General features: G+C 44.5%; 1 protein-coding gene across 4 annotated transcripts in view; it reads right to left on the reverse strand.

Moving 5' to 3' along the window:
• Positions 1-4149: 4149 nt before the first annotated feature.
• JADE1 (jade family PHD finger 1) overlaps positions 4150-21609 on the reverse strand; it is a 38312-nt gene continuing 20852 nt past the window's right edge. For all 4 annotated transcript variants that reach the window (XM_057373290.1, XM_057373289.1, XM_057373288.1 and 1 more), the window contains exons 4-11: positions 18816-18973; positions 15755-15942; positions 13444-13655; positions 12621-12788; positions 11973-12089; positions 9203-9733; positions 7968-8085; positions 4150-7468 (exon numbers count right to left, since the gene is read on the reverse strand). In XM_057373290.1, the coding sequence (XP_057229273.1) occupies positions 6579-7468; positions 7968-8085; positions 9203-9733; positions 11973-12089; positions 12621-12788; positions 13444-13655; positions 15755-15942; positions 18816-18973 (2382 nt within the window). In that variant the 3' untranslated portion in view covers positions 4150-6578. The remainder of the gene's footprint in view (positions 7469-7967; positions 8086-9202; positions 9734-11972; positions 12090-12620; positions 12789-13443; positions 13656-15754; positions 15943-18815; positions 18974-21609) is intronic.

Raw genomic sequence — 21609 nt, forward strand, 5'->3', positions numbered from 1 at the left:
CTGAAGTAACTGCAGCTCCCACTGCATTTACCATCGGCTCTGTAACAGCAACTCCTGCAATGATAAAAACTGCAGACAGAGTAGGAAATGCTTGTTTTCTTCCAAGCCACTGGAAAGGTAAAGGAGAGATAGTGTATGTGTCTCAGTGTTTAATTTTTCCATACTGTACAGCTTGAAGAAAAATCCCATGGGGGTTTATACACTGAGTTCATTTTTTTGYCAAGGAAGTTCATTACTCAAGTTGGCCTCCTATTAAGTAAAGATGGTCTTTCTGCCTCCTGCTTTTTTTTACAGTGATTTAGGAAAACCATTTGCAAATTACAACTTGTTAATGTGGGTGACCCCATGTGAGCTACAGAGAGGAAATRTCTGGCTGACCTAAATTGCTCACTTAGGACAAATGGCATTTTTTTTCCCAACAGCAGTGAATAAATGGGCATAGCTGCCAAGCTGTCATAACATAAGCTGTGGTTCCTGGCTCTAAATGCTCTGTGTCATGACAAGGTCTATTCAACTGCTGAAGATTTGCTCTGAAAGAGGAATTTATTTTTTTTCTAACCTCCTGTTTGTTATGTGGATATGTTTAGCTCTAATGCTTCTGAGATGCTGTCTTTCCATAAAAACCCAAACAGGCTTATGTCACGTTTCAAAGGAATAAACTCATGGCCTCAGTGCCCTTGGAGGAAGAAGTCTTGCTGTTCCTGAAAGCATTGGTAATTAGCTGTTCCTCACCAGACTCTCTCTGAAAGATAACAAAGATATTTGCTGTTGGGCAGCCTAACTGCTGCCCAGATCTTCCTGCCAGACTTCAGAACTGCTGTGCCCTCTTGGCAGAGGCCTGGCTGCTCTACAGTGACTTCASAACTGCAGTGCCAGGCTCCTTCCTTTTTTTATCCACCCTAAAAAAGACATACAGGCATTGTCCCTGCTAAAGGCTGGAGAAAGAGAGGTCTCCAGTAGTGCTGCAAGAATGTCCACTCTTCTGAATCTCAATATTTATTCTCCTCCAGGCCTCAAGAGACTGTTCACATGTCAATTCCATCAGATTCAGAGTGCTGATTTTCTCTGTTCTTGATCTGTAGGCTGAGAGCTGCTTTCTGACATAATTGTGTGTTCTCACTGCATTATCCACCTTCRTTGTAAAATTATATTAAATATAGGCTAGAGCTGGGCTAGTAGGCAGCCTAGAAATTACACTTTCATTGTGGTCAGTGCAATGACTGTAAATCTTAGCTTATTCTGAAATAATAGTAATTTAGAAACATAAAAAATACAGGAYAATGTTTGCACAGGTTTAAAACACACCTACAGAACAGATGTTTTAAAGAGTCCTCCTGCTACCTGTCTTGAATTCTCTGGGATAAGACAGTTGTTGAATTGTCTTTGAAATAAGACAAAAGCAGCAAGTATCTACAGAGTACATTGTAAATTCTGATGTTTATCCTAAATTCACRTTGCCTGTGCTTGTTCCCTCTCCTTCGTGACATATTCAGTATGGAAGTTATACTGTTCCTTTGATCCTATGACAGATTATTAAGAAATTATCATCTGCTTGTGTTTCATTACAGCTCAGCCTGATAACTACACAGAACAAAAAAGCTGTTTCCCTGAAGGATCTGGAAAGTATTTAAACACATGCTTTTATCATTCACCATGTTGGGAGTTAAGAGGATTGCTGGAGAAACTTCWTATTGGAGCACTACAGCCAAATAGACAGCAAAGCTTGTAAAACTTAAATTCTGGTTTATTCCAGTAAGAAAGGGAGTGGATAAAAACCCTGTCTCTGTATGCACAATAAAGACTGGAAGAAGACTGCAAAATGTTGTCGTTAAGTCCTTTAATGTGGCAGATTAAAAAATCTGGCACAATGCTGGGGCACATTCATGGTTTTTTGGGTCTAAAATCCACCAGCTCCAACTGTGACAAGGTTGTGTATAGGGAGAGGTAACCCTTGTACTGCAATTCATCTCAGCTTTGCTCACGTGCAGTTGATACCTTCAATTTGTCTTTATAGTGCAGTAGTTATTCCTTTATGAATTGCAGTAAGACTCATTACATCGTGGATGCCAAATAGTTGCTGCATTTGACAGTCACTGTTTGAGCTGCAAGATGTCTCCATTGCCTTCCAGTTCAAAGAATTCAGTTCCATTTGGTCTGGTGCCCCTAGAATGCAGGTAATAATGAAAGATCTCGTTTGGACAAATAAACCCATGTGTCCATGGCAGTGGATCTTCACCATATTTTGCATTTTAGAGGACAGAGCTGGGCTGATCCCCTGGTGGAAGCAAGACTTTGTGCTGCCTCCTGCAATYTTGGCTGTTCAGGTAGAGCCTGCAAGATGGATGCACCCTCAGGAACAATTCCCGCTTGCTGCAGGGAAAGCCACTCAGTCATACACACCACAGCTTTTTCCATTTGATAGATGCCTGTATCCACTGCACTCTCTAAATCTCAGTTTTGCTTAAACGATGTGGAAGATCCTCCAAACCAACATGGATACATTTTCCAGAAGCTCCAGGTGTCTGTTGGGGTGAGATTTTCATCAATTTTCAGCCCTGTGTGTGATACAGAGGCAGGCAAGTAGCAGGCCCCTTGTTYCCATTTGCATAATGCACAGCTGAGATGATGACAGGCCACCTGGAAGATTTTGTGTGAGCTATTAATCCCCTTCCCTCCTCCAAGGCAGCCTCTGGCTGTGCACTGAAACCTGGCTGCAAGGGGCAGGCACTTCCCAGGATTTGTGTGTTTGTTCCTGGAGGCACAGAAGGGCCCCTGCCTGCATCCCTGCTAATTATGTGCATATTCATTTCACCTTGGGGGGCAGCTCCTGCRTGGTGGTGGCTGTTTGCCAGAGCAGGAACTGCAGGGATGACACAAGCACYTCGTGCTGAAGGGAAGGGACAGGAGAGCAATTCCACACAGGAAAGGAAAAGGTTTCCTTCTTCCCCAATGGAACCACCACCAGGAACGTGGGCACGTGGAGCTTATTATATTCCCTGGGGTGTCTAGAGGAGGCTGCTCCCAAATTGGACTTTGAGAGGAAAGGCAATTTGCTGAAGCAATTAAAACTTTAAGAAGTTTTGCTCCATCCCTTATGATGCCAGATTGTTTCATGGCATGGAGCTTTTCAGTCCACTGTGCTAGTTGTCTTCCGTTTGTTTCTAGCTGTGTATTTCTTGTCCCTCTTTCAGTGAAATGTTTTTGTTTCTCCTCCACTGCCAGGTCTGGAGTGGTTTAAAGATTCCCTGTTTAAAGATTCCCTTGTAAAATTAGTTAAACTTTACTCTTGATCATGGCTATTTAGGAAACATTTCTARGTGGAACAGTTCCTCCCATTCAACAGGTGAGATTTCATTTCAGGTCTTCCCCAGAGTCCTGCCCCTTGTGGCACAGGCCAGATGGTGAAAGATCTACCACTGCTGTTTTTCCAGATGGATTGCTAGGTGTGTGCTKTCACAGCCCTGTGCTTTTCTTGCTCTGCACCCAGCTCATTCCTGTATTTCTGCAGCTGCARTTTAGAGGAACCCTCATCTAGAAATCCTGCTATCGAAGCAAATGTTGTAGTAATGTTTGACCCCAGCCAGTTCAGAGTGTGAACAAACTTTCAGCTTAATTATCCCAAAGATCCACAGATTCAAACCTCATGCTCCTTTTCCAATGGAACACTCATGGAGATGATGGACTTTGCAGGGATACTCTCTACAAATGTAAATATTTTAARGTAAGCAAAATCTCTTTGAGGACCTTAAGGCAAAATCCACACACTGTTCTCTTGATGGGATGGGCACAGCTGTTCAGTAACAAGCAATCCTAAAAGAAATTTTTTAATTCACAAAACCTTGCAGCTGCAGTGGACACTGCGATACCTGCTCTAACCCAAATCAAGTGCATGTTTTAACCGTGAGATTGCAGTGAAGTGTTTTTGTAAGAATCTAAACACAAATAGTGGAAGGTCTAAAACCACTGCTGGCAAGGGTACTGCAAAAATGTACAGCATTTATTCACATACAGACAAAAGGCACAATTCTACGGAATATTTTAACAAAAAATACAGCTGTTTCAACTAGGTCTTTAGAAATACTTCAAAAAAGGGAGAAAATAAATACAGGATTGGGCCATGTAATATAAAATAGTCATCTCTACATATAGTTTTTATTTCTGTTTCTCTTCATGCACCTTTTTTTAATTTCAGCTGAATGGACACCAAAGCTAGGCACATAGTGAAAAATCTGTACAAGTTTTACAAATGTCATCACAATTGTCTCAGATTTCYGAAATCAAGGTTTATACACAACATGAACCCTTCATTTAGATCTGTGTGAGTTTGTAACCTAACAAATGGCATTCCAGGCAACTTCACAGACGTTCAACTAGCCTACAGTTGGACAACACACCGATCATATCAAAGATCTCTTGGTCAGTCAGCACAAGGAAAGGTAACGCTTAGGAACAGAAATCCAGCAAATCCCATTAAACAGGGGTGGGTTTGTCACTGCAGTACCTGCAGCACCTCCTGCTGAGCGCTAAGCACAGAGACAGAATCCTACAGAGCTGGTCGTACCACAGCTGGCTTTGGTTTGGGTTCAACTTGGCTGGAAACCTCACCAAGCCTTTTAGCCTCTATGCCAGGCATTCACTGCACAACATCAGTGTTCATCATAGTGCAAATTAACAAGGTACCTCTGCCCAGTGGGTGGGGGGGTTAAAGGGTTACTCAGAATCCAAATTTAGGGTGTTCCATCYATGGCTTGACAATTCCTCTGTGGTCATGAGCTTCTTTCTTACAGAAAATACCAGTGCCTGGCTGGAGAACGGTGCTGGATGTTGAGTTGAACTTACCCGCTTTTACCTTTTGTCTGTCTGCTGTTAATACTCAGAACGAATCCCCAGAGTGACCTCAGTCACCMGTGTCCTGCCTTTCACCTCTGTAAGTCATGTAATTATTCTGACTTCCTGGGACCAGAGATGGGATTTTGAAAGTCTATTACCTTACATAAAAYTCCCCTTCCTCAAGAGGTTAAGACTTCTGAGTTTTAAAACAATAGGGATGCATTCTGGTGAAATATTTAATTGATAATGTTAACTTGCATAGCAAGGTAGGGTGCTAAGCCTTTTTGTTTTCTGATTGAATCCTCTGGAAGACTCAGTCCTATGGCAGAGGAATTCTGGGTTCCCAGAATTCCCCTCCTCAGGAAGCAAGGGTCAGACATTCCCGAGTGGATACCCTAACAGCAGGCTGGGACTAGGAAAGGGGAGGAGAAGGAGGTTCTTTATGCCTGGCTCTCTGTTAACACATTGCTGCTAAAATGTTTTCACCAGTACGTACCTGTCTCATATCTACGAAGAATTCCAGAATTTACAGGCTCCTGATGCTCTGCTGCACTGTGTGCGCTCTGCTCGGTACAAAACAGTTTCCTCACAACCTGTTAATATTATTGCTCACAGCTTACTCATTATTGCCACTTGCAGTTATTAAAAAAGTACACAATCAGAATACGAGTTCCCTCTTCCATCAAATCTAATCCATAGTAGAACGAAATAGTTTTTCTYTGCTTGACTGTAAAGAGCTAATCCCAATGTATTGCCTCTGCATTTTCACCTATTTAAAAATATATATTCATGTCCATTTAAAGCAACCTTCTAGTGTCATAAGCCTGTCCCAGTACATATCATTAGTGCATCTGTGGTGGCCTTTGGGAAATCCTACTGYCTAGTGCCTTAGAAAACTTTTGTCTTGAATTGTCATCACACTCCCGCTGGCAGGTGCCTGGCTAAGAGTGAGGGTTATTCCACGGGGTGCTGGAAACCCACAAACCTGCCCCTGGCTCAGAACAGCCATTTGGGAACATCCTCTGGGTCAGTGCCATTCTCTGCCCTGTCCCTTCCTCCTCCTCCAGTACAATTCACGGCTGTGCCTGGTCATCACGTACATGTAAACTCTGGAGCATTTGGAGGGGTCTGAGCTGCCACCCGTGCTCAAAGTGAATGTAACAGAACACATTCTGCRAAGAGAGGAGAAAGAGCTGCCCCTGCCACAGGACAGGGAGCAGCTGTAATAGGATTTAGCAGTGTAGTGCAGGATGGTCTAACAACCATCTTCCATTCAATACACACCACTTAAATTATGAGCTTGTGCTTTTCCAGGAGTCAGGGGAAGGGAGTAAAATTTTCAGTGCCTTTTAGCTAGAAGGGATGAATGCAGCCTGAYTCCACCTAGCCCATTTTAAAAGATTTTTGTGAATTGCGTGCATCCCAACTCCTGTTTTAGTAGTGATGTCAATTCTCTGCTTACTCAGGAAAGCTGCAAATAAGGGAGACTCAAACTTCTCACAGAAACAGGGTAGGTGAGGGGATGTGGATGGAGCAGAGGAAAAAATAAAAAATCCCAAACAAAACCAAAGAGCTTAAAACAGCTTTAAGTGCATGTAAACATATTTATACAACTCAAAAGAAAAAAAAAAAAAAAAGGGTTTAAATGTGTCGGTCTGTAGCTCTAAGAATGCTCCTCTCTCCCACCAGGGAATAAGGTGGAGTTGGCTCGTAGGCAGTGACTCTACTGACCCCACGCCCGTGTTCAGTCAGGTTGCCAGGATGCTTCTGCGAATAATGTCCGTCCTCCTGCTGATGGTGCTGTTGGGACTGAGCCTCTGCTGCCTGCACTTCTTTTCAGCCACCTCAGTCTCCGAGTCACTCATTTCAGCGTCGGGCACGTACCCATCGTTCTCGCTGTCGGGCTTTAACTTGCTCCTTGTCCGCTCCTTGGCTGCAACTCTGCCCACACCCAGGAAAGGGTAGCCAGAGTTCTGCCTGCAGGCCTCCTCCAGGCTCTCCCCCTGCTGTTGCCTCTCCCCCTTCTTTGGAATTCGGAATCCGCCCCAGTTTTTCCCCGGGCTGGTGGGTGTCGTAGGCACTTTAACTACMGTCTGGTGAGAGTTCACTTTGACAAGACCCCCGTTACATTTAGGCACTATATCCCTCCGAGTGCCAGGCGCTGACCTACCACTGGAGTGGTTCACAGCCCTTTTGTTTTCTGATTGCCTCTGAGAGAGCTCCGTGGGCCTCAGCGGTTTGTGGTTGTGTTTGGAAGTCTTTTCCTTCAGTTCTGCCTTCACCACCTCGCACTGTGGGCGCTCATCTCTCCTTTTCCTGTGCTCTGCTATAACGATGCCGTTTTTCTGCTGCACAATCCGTGTCTCGGCGAAGGTCTTGTCRAAAGTTAAAAAGCTGCCCGGAGCTGCACCTCCTTCCCTGGGGCTGGGCTGCCTCAGTAAGGATTTGCTGCCAGACCTGTCTCTTACCCTGTCTCTCTTGTGCGGTTTTTTCAAGGAGTGGGCCAGGGATGTGCCCATCTGCTTCCTGAAGAACGCAGAATGCCACTTCAGATCCTCGATCTTGGGGGCGTTGGGGCCCAGCGATGGGCTGTTGAACAACACCGTGTTTTCCATGGAGGAGAACGAGGAAGGCACACCTGAATGGAAGAAAATGAAGCTCAAGTCAAGCAATTCCCTAGCTCTGTAAATACCAGTTTTGAGTGTACCTGTTTTAGCTCAGTTCCTCATGCCAGACGTGTTCATATCAGAAATGGGTATCTGGCTGCCTGTCCTGCACTGTTCGTTCACAACTCTGTGGATATGTCATGGTTTCACAACATCTTGCTGGTGGGGTTTTATCTTCCTGCACCTATACCTAATTACACTTGTAGCAAATACAATTTCTAGCACCACTCTATCCACTAAGACAGAGAGGGAGGCAAAAAGCAACAAGTGGATCTCACTGATGCCACCTAAAATATGGTTTGTTAGTTACTCCATAGTTTAAGGATGATCTTGTCACTGCAGTTAATTTTGACGGTTTTCATCCTTCTGAGGAATGACATGAGARCAAATGAGGTCCTGTCTGTCCTTCACAGCCTGTAACCAAACCTTGTGCCTATGGGCTAACACGAAAAAGAGAACTCTGAGGCATACCTGAAACTCTTTCTTGTTCCAACTGCTTTATRTAGCTATTAAATATCTGTTCTTGAACTTTGCACACAGATCTCTTGATCTTTTCTCTCCGCGTCACCATGTACGTGAGGTTACGCACCTGGAAGACAGCAAGGGGATGGGTTTTACAGGAATTGTGTTTCTGGGATGTTGCCCTACCTGCACTTTGAATTCCTTCCGATGGAGGAACATTTAAACAAGTCAGTAGTAACATTTTGACATCACACTTAGAAACGGAAAGGATACACACAGAATAATTTAAGATCCAGAGAACATGATTATAAACTAATTATTTAGCTGATCAAAGAGAAGATGATAAGAAACCTTGAGCACACGGAACAGGAACAAAAGACCCCAAGAAACAGCTAGAATCTGGGCCATCTGAAGAGCTAGAGGAGGGCCATGGGCTGCAGTTAAAACTAGGAAAAAAAAAACGAAAGAAAAACTGCAGCAATTCAACAGAAGAGAATTAGGCATCATGATCCCTTACGAAGGATGCAGTACATGCCTGAGCACCTGCTGTCCTGATTTAAAGATTAGAAAGCATTATGGAAAGAAGGCTCTGGTTCACCTACAGGCTACTGAGGTAGGACCTCCTGAGCCAGCTTTCATCCACGGCCTACATGAGCCATATGCTGTAGGGACGTAAAACACTGATTTCAGTGCTCTTTCTGGCTCTAAGAGCTCCTAAATTCTACTAAAAAACCCAAAAATAAAGGAACTCAGGATCAGATGTACTCCTTAAAACACCAAGCTGATCCTACTGCACTGTTCTTGAAATATTCAAAACCTAAATAAATCAAACATCCTTTGCCTCCCAAACCTGCACAGACAGTCCAGGGAAATATCACCCTACTCTGCTATGCCAATGAAAAACAGATATGCTGAGAATCAAGGTTAAATTTCATGATCTCTTCCAACAGATTAAAGGAGCAAGGTAAGTTTCACAATCTTTTCCACCAGATGAAAGGAGCCTAGGAAGCCCTTAAAGGCTAAAAAGGYTGCAGTACAGTCCACAGCCATCAGAAAAAAAACGCAAGGGAAAACACAGCAGTCCTTGCAGGCTTTTGAATGCTCCCAGCCAAGACCTGCCTGCTGTGTGCAGAGGGGAAGTGCTGTGCTCTGGAGAAATACAGTGTTCATGGTCTCTCCTGGCAGCACAGCTCTGAGCTGAGATGCAGCTCAGGGTTTGGGAACTCAGCAGTGCYGGCACTTACCCGCTCCAGGTCCTGCCGGAGGTGCGTGAAGAGCTGCAGCCTCCTGAACAGAACGTCCTGCTCCCGTTTAGCCAGATTGTCCTCTTCATCCTTCTTTGGGGTAATCAAAGGCTTATTGAAGTTGGATTTCCTCTTCAGCTTCCAGTACTGGTAAAGGAATTCCACCGGCTCCTCGGGCAGCCGCAGCACTTTGGCCACTTCCAAAGACTCCACGAAGGTGTAGAACTCGTCCTCCAGCTGCTGGAGCTTTTGCTTGCGGAGGCTGACCCTGTGGGCCTCCTCCTGGTTCTGATCCATGCTGTGGAAAGGGTCGATGTGGGCAGGARGAGAGCTGTCCTGAATGCCATTGCTGTTCTCCTGACCTGGGCTCTCGTTCAAAGGTTCAGCATCTGCTTTCTTGGTGGAGCTGTGCTTGGGGCAGTAGGAYTTGAACTTCACCTCGTCGTTCTCTGCCAAGATGGTTTTCATCTCCAAGCCGCGGTCGAACGCGCAGGTGACGTGAAAGGCCGTTCTGCAGTTCTTCACTGAACACTGGAGAAAGTGAATGAAAATCAATCAAATCAATAGAAAGTTAAGAAGCCACACTGCCTAAAACTATTTGAGCAGTCAGGGCTGCTTTGGAAGAAGAAATCTGTCACCACGCTCTGCCTTTAAGCTGCATGTACTTCCCTGCTCTCTTTAATCAGGGTTATGACTTAGAGCTCTCAGGCCAGGCAAGGATCAAGTGGCCCAGAGGGACAGGAGAGGTTAACCCTTCTCATTAACCCCCCTCCAGTCCCACCACACTATTCCATACCCAAAAAGCCCCAAGAGGAACRTTCCTACTGACATCAGAGCCATTTGTGTACGGCACCGTTACTAAAGGAAAGTGTTCCCCTTTGGACTGTGCCAGCATGAGGGGGGGAAAAAACAYTGTGGTGGCTCCAGGCCAGTCTGAGACTTTTAATTAAAACTCTTTCCCAGCACCTGGACCCATGCTAGCCAAAAGACCTCAGCTGAGGGGAATTTTTTTTTCCCATATCCCAGTTTTATAATGTCAAATATTAAATCACTGTCAACCACTGCTTCACTGAGTGCAGCCTTCACTTCACCTGGGAGAACAGGAAATTCAAATGTTGTAGTTTTTTTTCCCTCTCAGTGAACCCAGCCATCATTAGTAGTTCAGCTGATTTAGCACTTCATTTCCATCATACCTAACTTCCTTTTGCAAAATGCTGCCATAGACACCACCAGCCACCAACTGAGAGGTTWAAACATATATAAACATGGATATATACACAAACACACATACATTTGTGTTTGTATCCACTCACACCTCTGGTGAACAGATTTTAAAGTGGAAATGAGCATTAGTGCTCCTAACTAGGAAACAAAATTATGCTTCACCCAAGCCACCGACCCTGAAAGAGCAACACACTGCACTGGGATGTTTGTACAGCGCTTTGTAAAGAAGCCAAATCTCTCTCTCCTCTGGGTTTTCCTGCTCAGGTTGACTCAGCAGCCAGATGGCTTATAAAAGTACAGCAGGGTTTAAACTGCACACGTTTCAAATGAGCAGTCTTTAATAAAACCAGCATAGAAAAGGAATTCAAAAATGCCAAAGCATCTTTTGCCCTTTCCTCTCTTACTAACAAACAGGCCAGGAGCATCCCACCTGGAACACCGAGCAGCAGAGAGAAGTGCTTTAGCCCTCATTAGCTCTTCCTGCARCTCATGTTTTATTGGGAGAAGAGGRAAAGCCTGTCTCATCGGGAGGAAATCAGCTCAGCCTGGGAGAATACACAGTCCTGTTTTTCCCAGCTATTCCCTGAGCAGCCTCATAGACACTTCCAGCTGCCCCTTTTCCCAGTTATTGTGCACATATCACAAGGTGGTCTGAAGGATGGACAATACAGTTYCAGCTATGTAACAGCAGCCTAGAGGAAGGGGGACAGCTCTGCAAGGAGGGATCATGGCTGCAAATTTATGTGCTGTGGACAGATTTATTTTCTCTAGTTAACATTTACTATTTCATCCATTCCTTACACGGAAGTGGACTGTGCTGGGTTTCACTGGAGCTACTGCTGCCTTGCTGYTTTACAGCTCTTCCTGGCAGCCTCATCAGATGACAGGAGAAAAGGGTAATGGATGTAAAATAATTTCAAAGCAGAGTAGGACTTGAGCAATTTTTGTGTCTTAATGCTGGTCTGACCACCACGGATCCTGTAACACCAGGCTAGCCCCAAAGAAAGAGCTCTACTTCAGCTTCTTCATGAGACTGTATCTCAGGGAGCTTTATGAGGATTGTTTTGCTGCTAGAAGTGCTCTGAGGAGGAGGAGCACCCCCACAACACCAAGCTAAGTCTTACTGTCTTTTTCCACACAATCACAACACTGCCCCAAATGGGTCACCTGTCCTTACACTCCCCCTCATCATCTGTTCTCTTATAATGGAGATCAAAGTCTTGCCTGCTGTCTGAGGAAACAAAGTACCTCCTCTTTCAAAAAACTGAAGCTTGGTTATGTGTTTTCTCAGTCTTTCTAGATTTTAAAATCTTTCTTAAAAGGTTTATTTTAAGACTCCTGAGTGATTTTCCACCGTAAAGGATCTCCAGGTGCCTTACAGTTAACAACCCAATATAAACCTGCATGTGGAACAACACTGGCCAGTCTGAAATGCTCTGGTGCAGTTCAGTTCAGTTGAGCCCACAGTAACAAACAGTAAACACATTTTGTCATCTACTAAAAACTGACAAAAGAAAACACATGGGTATTTGTGTGGTTAAATTACCTGTATTGAAGCTCCAACTTTTTCATTGCAAAGGCTGCACACCAGTGCCCACCTACTGCTGGGAATGTGGGAAACTTTTGTGATGGGCTCCATTTTTTCAGGGCTTCCAATGCTCACCTAAGAGAAARATGGTCAAAAAGTGGAGTGACTGTRGCACTKTTAACTAAAAAGACAAACAATAATTKTATCAAAGAAGTCAAATTCCTTGTGTGCATACACAAACTTAGTGCATCCCAAATTCTTCTGTTTAATAAGAAGCTAAAATTCTTTTTCAAAAAAATCAGCTTCTCTCTTTGTGGACAAGCAAGTCTCAAGGTGAAGCTCACCTATTTAAGATTATCATTCAGGATGAACATTTGACTACGAGAACCCACAGGAATTCTGTCACMATCAAACCTTCCCGATTCACCTGTAATGTTCTGTTTACAAAGTGAACTGGTATCTTGTGTCCTTGTTAAGGACAAGARGCCTCATTTTCCAAGGCCTAATGCTGACTGACAAAGGGAACACAGTTGGCTTCTTTCAGGTGAAGCATCACCCCCCGCCAGAGCTTTTATCAAACCAAAAATCTTTCATACTGCATTTCTAAGTTGAGCAACACCTTTAAGAGGTCTTTTCCTCCCCAAGACCCCTGGAAGCAGCACCCACCTCCGGAATCCAGAGAGCACAGCTGACGTGCACCCACTTGGTGCCACTTCGGGTGGGTTTCATGGCGCCGCCCTTCTTGGGGCACAGGAGACACTTGGGCTGCACGCCCAGCGCGCACGTCCGGCACAGCCAGCTGCCCTCRGGCACCTTCAGGATCCCGTAGCATGCCTGCATCCCCACGGGCAGCACAGGCAAAGGAAACAAAGCAAACATCATCTTGGTTCTCAGTTTACACACTGCATCTCACAACTCGCAGAATTATTTCGTTTAGTTTCTCCTGGCAGGACAGCAATTCATTTAGATTGCATTTTTCAGAGCCCTCTATCCAAATTACCAGCTTTAATGCACTTAAGTTTCAGGTTTGATGTGATCAGAGAAACACTACATCTCTGAAAACATCAGCTTTACTCTGCCTATCTTCTGGGATAGCCCCCTGGGCATTACAGCTGTCACAGGCCCAGTTCTTCATCATTAGTACAAAAGAAGTTAAGTAACACATAGCAGGAACGTGTTTCCTGCTCACCACACAAGTTTTCCAAACACTGAATGACAAGAGAAATGTGTTAAAGCTGGGAAGCGAGGACAGGCTGATAGGAAGGCACCTGCCACAGTAAGAAGAATCCACAGAAACAAATAAGCTAAAATTGTATCTCTTCTTTCAGGTAAAGAAACTTCCTATCCACCACACAAAGGTGACACATAGTAGTGTTTCCTTGGCATGGTTCAGTAAATTCTCTGTAAAATTACCTGTAATAAATCTCATTTGTGTCCCTATTTTTTTTTGAAGTTTCTGTGACCACGCCACACCCTCCTGCTGCCATACCTGGTGCACACAAATATTGCATTTGTCACAGAACACCATCTCATTGCCATCCTCTCCATCTGGGGACTGACAGACATCACACACGACGTCCTCATCGTATTCAATGCCAAGCCCCTCCTCCGTCTCAATGGCGTGGTTCATGTTATCGTAGCAGCGCTGTTCAAACTCCTCCATCACCCTCTCCATGGTGTACTCATCCAGCTCATGCATCCCTGGAAAACAGGAGTTGTTCACTCAGTTGAAGAAAAGTGAGATAATAACTCCACCTTCTCTTTGAACAGCTGAGCAGACACAGCCAATCCCCACAGGGACACCTTTCAATCCTAGACAATCACCCCTATTCCAGCACAAACTAGGGAAACTGTAAAAAAAAAAAAGTCAAAGCTGTCTTGTAACTGTATTAAACTAAAAAATGGAATATCCAAATCTTTTAATTTCTGAGAAGAACTTTGATTTTGGCTTCCTGGTCTTGTTCTCGTATTTTCTTTCTGGGATAGCACCATCTATCTTTATTCCAATGCCAATAAAGGCTGCCAATTCTGCCAACCCAGATGTTGACTCTTTGGTGAAAGATTTGAAAGTATTTTGAACCAAAAGTGATCGAGCAGGGGGAGAAAATCAATGACAAAATTTGCTATGATATTTGGAGCAAATTGCAGTTTCTAGCAACAGTTGTTGGTTTATCTCAAGTTCCAACCCAGCAGGGTGCAACCCCAACTGAGGTCTCCATCACACCCTGCTACACAAATGAATTAATTTGTTGAACTTGTATGTTAAGAACAGGTTAATAATTAAAAATAGAATAAAATAATAGTGGTAAATTGTAATAATAATGAAAATAAAAAGGGGGAAAACAAGTGACACAGAAATTGCTCACAACCTGCTGGCTGATGTCAGACCCCCACTCCCTGAACCCAGACTGACCCCTCCTTTCAGGGMAAACACAGCACTTYTAACAGCTACTGASCARAAATTAACTCARTCCCAGCTGAAACCAGGACAGATATAGAGTTGACAACCTCACAACAGGTGTTTTAACAGGAAAACTCTCCTTTCAGCTCCTCCTGTGAAAAACTGAGCCAACAATTCCACACAACAAAGAATAAAAAACCTCTCTAGGTCCTCCAGATCAGAAGACAAACACTCCATAAAAGTACTTCCAGCTTCCCTTACCAAAGGTCTAACCTTGCAGCAGAGATCAATGCATCCCMTACTACCCAAACTGAGCAGCTGAAAAGCAGCAAGAGGGAACATCTAGAAAAAAGGCCTGGGTAAGAGACCACATSAAGGCATCATCTGTTTCTTTCATGTGTTGGTTTAAAAGGGAGAAATGGAGTCATAAATGGTCATTTTGTGGTTCACCAGCTCTTTGGCCATGCCACCTCTGGGCTACAGCCAGGTAAAACACGTTTGACTAAACTGCAACCCAAAGCAGGGAACTGCCACAATGYTCAAACAAAAACCAGAAGTGTTCACCAATATGTCCAAGCCTCTTCCATCTGGCACAGCACCTTTTCCCTCATCCAAACAATGAGGTAGAAGTTCCGTGCTGACTTTACATCCTGTTCAGTTCCACTGAAATCTTCTTCTGAAACCCTCTCCTTACCAAAGAAACATTCCAATTCACCACTCTTCCCTGTCCTTTACCACACACAGCCCATTCTGCAGAAAAGGGAACAGCTGTGACAGCTCCTCCTCCTGCTCTGGAACCAGAGCACAGTCCCAGAGAGAGATTTGGGAGCTTCCTCCAATAAATCACTGCAGGAATTCCTCACTGTCCCATTCCCTGGCGTAGGTTCTCTAAATCTCCAAAACAACCTTGGCTTGCCTTCTCCACACTGAACACCATGAGCTAAAATGATGCCACAGATTTGTGATGAACAGAAAAATAATTAAATTGGACTACCTAGAAAAATCACCTGAGTGGTCTACGTGATGTTTTCTTTGAGAACCAAATGGCAAACTGGGAATTTTTTAAGATAGAAAGCAGCACAGAAAAAAAAAAAAAACAAAACACGTGAACAGATTCTGACCAACTCTGAGCAGATACAACACAGGAGTTAGGAGGACATTTATCTGAGGGTTTAATCACACCAGGTCTGCTTTGAGGACAACACAGCAGACACAACACAGGAGTTAGGAGGGCATCTATCTGAGGGTTTAATCACACCAGGCCTGCTTTCCCATGGCTACCTCAACTCGCATGATTACCACCTTCTCACACCTCTACTATTTCTTCCCTGAAATTATTCTTAAAATTGCCARCTTTAAAAAAATAAATAAAAAAGGCAACAAATCAGTCATTGCTCACCCATTTCTTTGAATTCTTCATTGGCAAGTTGCAGCCAGGCCACGTCCACATCRTTGAGGTCATAGCGACACATGCTGTCCGCCAGCGTGCGGATGTCGACGTAGCCCAGCTCGGGAGGCTCAGCGCCCGAGGACACGATGTACTTCCTGGGACGAGTGAAGGTGACAGCCTTGGTGTCCCACACAACCCTGGAACAGACACACAGGCACCATCAGGGCTGCTGAGAGGTTCATCTCTAGACAGCTCAAAATGATTTATTCTAAGGGACTGACAGCCATCTAACCATCCCAGCAATCACTCAGCACCAGAGATGGGAAAACACCAATCCATGCACTTCCATAACACAATGGTGGCATTATAAGAACTTGAGTCGTCTAGAAATCCAATTGTCAGAATTATAAATGAATTTAAATAATAGAGGACAAAACTGTGCTACTCTTACCTGAAATTCACATTAATTTCAAGCTAAAGTAGGAACACTGTATTTACATAGTGGCTGCCATATACAGAGACTTTAAACTCTGGTTTGAGTCTGCTTTTGAATCAATCTGTTTAASTAAAATACTGACAACAAAGAACATTCAGGGAAAAAAGAAGTATTTCCAGCTGTCTCAGCAGAGGACATGGCCCCTTCTCTTAGTTAAGATCACARRCTGAAATWYRGTTTGGATRGAACCCAYTTSACCACACASCCCTGGCACCTCMAGCTCTCTGCTGGGARCAGCYKAAGCTCCACAAGAAGCAGGATATCYTCCAYCCTCTGTGCTATTTTGCCCCCATCTGAAGMCCAGAGTATTAATCTGCCACTACTGCAATTGCACAAACAGATCTCAGTAAATCCTCCATGTATTTCAGTTTTCAGCACATCCCCAAAGCTTTCCCGCTTCTGGCTTCTTTCAGACAACAATCAGAAATGGTGAGCAAAAGCCAAGTGATGAATTTGGGGCTTCTGAGGTGATGTGAAAAAATACAAACGTGAATGACCTTGCCAGCCTAACTGCACTGCCCAAACTGTTTCTGGYCATACTGCACAGTATTAAAATGTTACAAACTAATGCATCTTCACAGACAATGTATTTTAAAGTGGGCACTGCTCTCCAAATCTCCTTTATCATAAATTCCTTCTAGAGTACCTCTCTGTGGAAATCATAACCTCTGGGCAGCACCCTGCCACAGTAGTGGCACAGAAGAAACGAGCACAGTGACTCTAACCTCAAAACAACTCCCTTTCTTGGCTTTATTTTTGTGTTAGAAAGAAATAAATAAAAAAGGCAACCCTTACTACACACTGACAAGCATTCAGCTGGATTGTCCACCTGACCACATGCTTGCAACAGCCTCACTCCTTTCTCCTGCCCTGTCCAAACCTTTTATTTGTTGCTCCTCTGCCCTGCCCTGTCTATATCTTTTATTTGTTGTTATCTTCCTTACCAGCATCAGCTCCCTGTACAGCCTTGCATTCTATCCTACAACATCTATGGTTTATTTATTGTCTATTCAGTGTGCAGAACACCCTCCCTTCCCTCCCAAAGTCAGGCAMAGAGCAGTTCCTGCACTCCAGCTGCACCACAGCAGGGCTCTGTGAGTGTCCCGTGCAGGAGAAAAGGGGACAATGATCAGGCATCAGAGGCCACTGTGACCAGCAGGTGCTCASCAGCTCACAAGGAGTGATGCCTGCCAATACACTGGAGATGCCTTCTTTTCCTATCTTCTAACATCCTAAATTTAGAGCAAAATCTCTATTGGCCTTTGGCAGAGAAAAGCTCTCTCCTAAGTGAGTGCCTGGACCTGCTACAGCCACCAAATAACCTCTCTGACAGATACAGAGAGATTTTTTTCTCTGCTCAGAGGTGCCCTGGCCCTCCCACAGCCTTGGGAAATGCTAAACAGAGAAATCAGTGAGAAGCAGGCAGCATGAGTGCTCATGTACTCTGTGTCTGTCTCTGCAGGGACAGGCTGAGGTCAGTGTGAGCAGGGAAAAGGTGCTTTCCCATGTTCTCCAAAAACTGCAGAGAGTAAAATGCCAGGTTGTCCTTGGAGTTTGGGGTCCAATCCTTCAGAGAAATGAAGGACAGGGTTCACCTGGTGTGCAGGGAAGTTCCTCACTGCACAGACCCAGTGGGGCACTCTGCACAGAACAAAAACAAACTCCCCTGTGGTTCCCCTAAGCCAAGGCTAAAGCTGACACTCAGCTGACTAAACTCAGACCTAACAAGAAGCAGTGGAGCACCATCACGATTTTTTTTGCTTTGTATCAAGGATGGAGCTGTTCTGGTCCCAGCAGCACTGCTGGGTTGTTTGGTAATGCCTTATGGGCCAGCCTGACTGACTCAAAGAGATCTACAAGGATTAAATGGCAAAAATCCTTGTTCTTATTTTCTCCAATCCCTAGTAAGCATGAAATGGGCTGCAGCACACTCCTGCCCTYAGAACTGCAGTGTTTAATTTGAAACAGGAAATAGTATCTAAGTGTAACAAACACAGCAAGGAAAATAAGGGGGTTTTGGATAAGAGCTGGAAAATCTCACATTATTTAGTTACATACACATCTGGATGGTTCTTAAAACAGACGAAATGTTGTACAATCAATTTCTTGGGTTAGTAAATGAAATCACAAAAAAAAAAAAAACAAACAAAAAGAAAATAAAATAAATGCTGTATTTTCTCTAGCCCTTAAGCCTGTTTTGTCGAAGTGTTCCTTGAAAGCAGCCTATGGTTTGGAAATCAGCAGAGAAAACACCAGACAAGGGCTCTTCCAGCAATGGTAAATGAGCTCAAGTCTGGCTTAAAAATAGAAGCTATTTTTAAGGCTCTCATCACACCCACGCTAATGTATTGCCAAAATCAGTTCTCTGACATTCTGATTTCACACGGGCAGAACAAGCCTGACTCTTGACCTCTCTGACCACTCTCAAAGGTGAGGCAGGCTGCTCTTYACCTCTGAGAACCAAGATTTTCCTAGCAGGGCACTGTGCAACAAAGCTCAGGAAGCCAAGGCAACACAGACATAAGCTGCTAGCACAAACGTGTGTGTATTTGTTCACAWTCCTGCAAATTATACCTGGCTACTGGTTCTGGGATGGTCCCTGGGCTAACTGGCACCTGAACTCCCTTTTCCCACTCCTGCCTCCAGGGATCTGCCAGCACATAGTATTCATCAGGGTTCAGCTGGAAGGAGTCATGTAACTTCATGGCAGTGATCAGGTCCGTTCTGAACACCTGCAAAGAGAGTGACCAAGAGAGAAAAAAAATAGAGACACTGACATTCGATATTGACACTCTACATTCACAGCTTCAGGGTAACCTGACAGAAATCAGGTCACTGTACCACCAGTGCCCCAGCCCAGCCCACTGCAGAATGGGAAGGAAAGGGGTGGCTGAAGGCACAAACAGTGACAGGAGTTAAACTTTCATCTGACTCCCCTACAGCTCCTGGCTCTCCTCCTGCACTGGAGACAAAATTCTAAAAGGTGTTACCCACTTGCACCTCAGTGTCAGCTGCAATAAAAGCTGCAGGGGCTCTGAGTCGTAAAACAGCAGCACAAGGAAGATTCATTTTTGCCCCAAGGCTTTTTGGATTTTTTCTTTTAAATTATTGGAGCTCTGACTCAGGAGAAGACATTCTAGAAATTCCCTGTGGTAGAAATCAAGGCGTGACTCCACCGTGACCAGCCACAAGAGGAAATTCTAAGGAAATGACTCTTTGTGCAAGTACTTAGAAAATATACCAAAAGACCAAACAAATAAGATCCAAACTGGAATTCTGGCAGCAGCTCCCTGTTCAGCACAGGTATTATTCAATCAGCTCCAGACACCTCTGTGTCACAGATGCAATTTCACTCTGCCCTTGCAAAGGCATCCAGCTCTGAAGCCAGCAGGATGTTTGGCAACCTTTGGGCTAGCAGCCACCAACAAGCAGCCATGCTGTCTTCAACAAGGCACAGAATGAAATAAAAAAGGCTTCMCTTCACTCCTGTGGCAGGCCTGCTGTGGCAGCTCCAGCCTGCTGGTGCCACAGAATGTCATGAGTGCTGCTATCACAGCCATCCCATTGCACTTGTGATGTGATTGATATCTAGCCCTTCCCACACTGCTCCCCACAAAAAGCATCCTCACCTCCTCGACACRAATTTATAACCATTCCATGCCTCAYTCAAGGCAAAGGGTTAAAAAGCTACCAGGTGACAAAATAGGCACCACCAGGACAGGGAGACAACAGGGAACATCTTAAAGAGCTTCCTGCACCCTTCTCAGTCCCACCAAGCCCCTGCTGCAGTTACAGAAGGAAATACTCTAGATTTTCAGGGCAGTGCTCCCAGATTCCCTTATGAAGCTGCAAAGGGGGCTCAGTGACCCATTCTCCCAGCCCCAAATCAATGGCCCCRCTGTCACCTCAGCCCCAGCCCAGTGCTCATGGCTGAGGCACAGCCAGGGGTACACAGAGCTAACCAGGCAGGACTCCCCAGGGCAGCCACTTCTGTCATCCACTGCTCACACACCCTGGGATTTTTGGGAAGTGTTTCAGTGTATCTCATGGCTAATTACATTCCTGAGAATATTTTCAAGTGTGATTTGCCTTACCACACTGCACATCTTGAAACCTTTCCTCACTCTGAACACACACACACTATCCCACTTCTGTCTGCTTATGTGTCTGTTTCTACCCTGCTTTTGTCATTAAAATAGCATAAAATYATGACATTGTTCTTAACACTTGTCTTGACATGTTCAGAAAAACTGCCAACATGAAAAAGTAAAGAAAAATATTACCGTGTGAAGAACAGGGTGAATGCTGGTAATGAAAYATGATAAAATGTTTTAAACAATTCAATTGCAAGTCCTGGGAGGCTTCAATCAAGAAATGAAAAGTAAGCCACAAAGTAAATGGGCTCACAAAACAAACAAGCACAGCTGGCCAGGGGATTCTGCGCTTTTAAGTGATTTGACTTCAAGCAATCAAAAGTCAAATTAAAAGAAGACTAAAAATATAAAATGGGACACAAAMCTCGCTCAATCTCTGAGCCAAAATAACTCGGGCTCTTGGATAAATTTGTCACAGAACTCCCTCAGAAGCAAAGCTAATGCAGCACCTGACAGCCAAGAAACTCCTTCCCAGGCCAATGGCCCCGTGACACCGTTCTTTCTGCTCTAACTGCTGATGCAATCTCAGTGCCTGGAGGAAAGCRGAGCTTCCAGAAGTGCTGGCTCTCAGAAGCACTGAACACTTCAAAGCTAAAGGGTGAAACCCTGGCCACGCTGAAGTCAATGGGAATTTTGCCACCAGCTTCAGTGAGCCCAGGATTTCACCCGGGGAGTTCACAGAGTGTCACTTGCCTGCCAGGGCACTTCTGGGAACYACAAGAGAAGCTCATGCAGACTGAGAAAACACTAGTGAACAGCACAAAATTGCAAAGATTCTGACAGCAAAAGCAAGGTGAGGGAGAGAAGAAAACAGAAGAAGAGCAGCAAGACTATTAATTATCTCAGATTATTTCTTGATAGCCTTTCACCAGGCAGCTCTCAAAAGCAGGTGTAAGGGATGCACAAAAGATAAYTAAGAAAAACAAGCCTATTGCTAGCTAGAATAAATTTACCAGGGATCTCCACATTCATTAAAAAAAAAAAAAGTCTTTAATAGTCAACAATCAAAGAAGTTTGGRAACCATAAGTAGCAGGTGTACTTCACACTGAACAATGAATGGGATTCTTGTGAAAAATCTTCCCGAGGCTCAGGTACACTGTCATTAGAGAGATTAATGAAGCACATTTTTCCTCAGCACCTCTCACTAATGTGTAAGAAATACACACTGGGCAAGTACAATAAATGAGAAATTCCATCTGCCAGACCTAACCCT

Source organism: Malurus melanocephalus, unplaced genomic scaffold (assembly GCF_030028575.1).
Source record: "Malurus melanocephalus ecotype Western Australia unplaced genomic scaffold, MMel_1.1 scaffold_192, whole genome shotgun sequence".
Taxonomy (NCBI): domain Eukaryota; kingdom Metazoa; phylum Chordata; class Aves; order Passeriformes; family Maluridae; genus Malurus; species Malurus melanocephalus.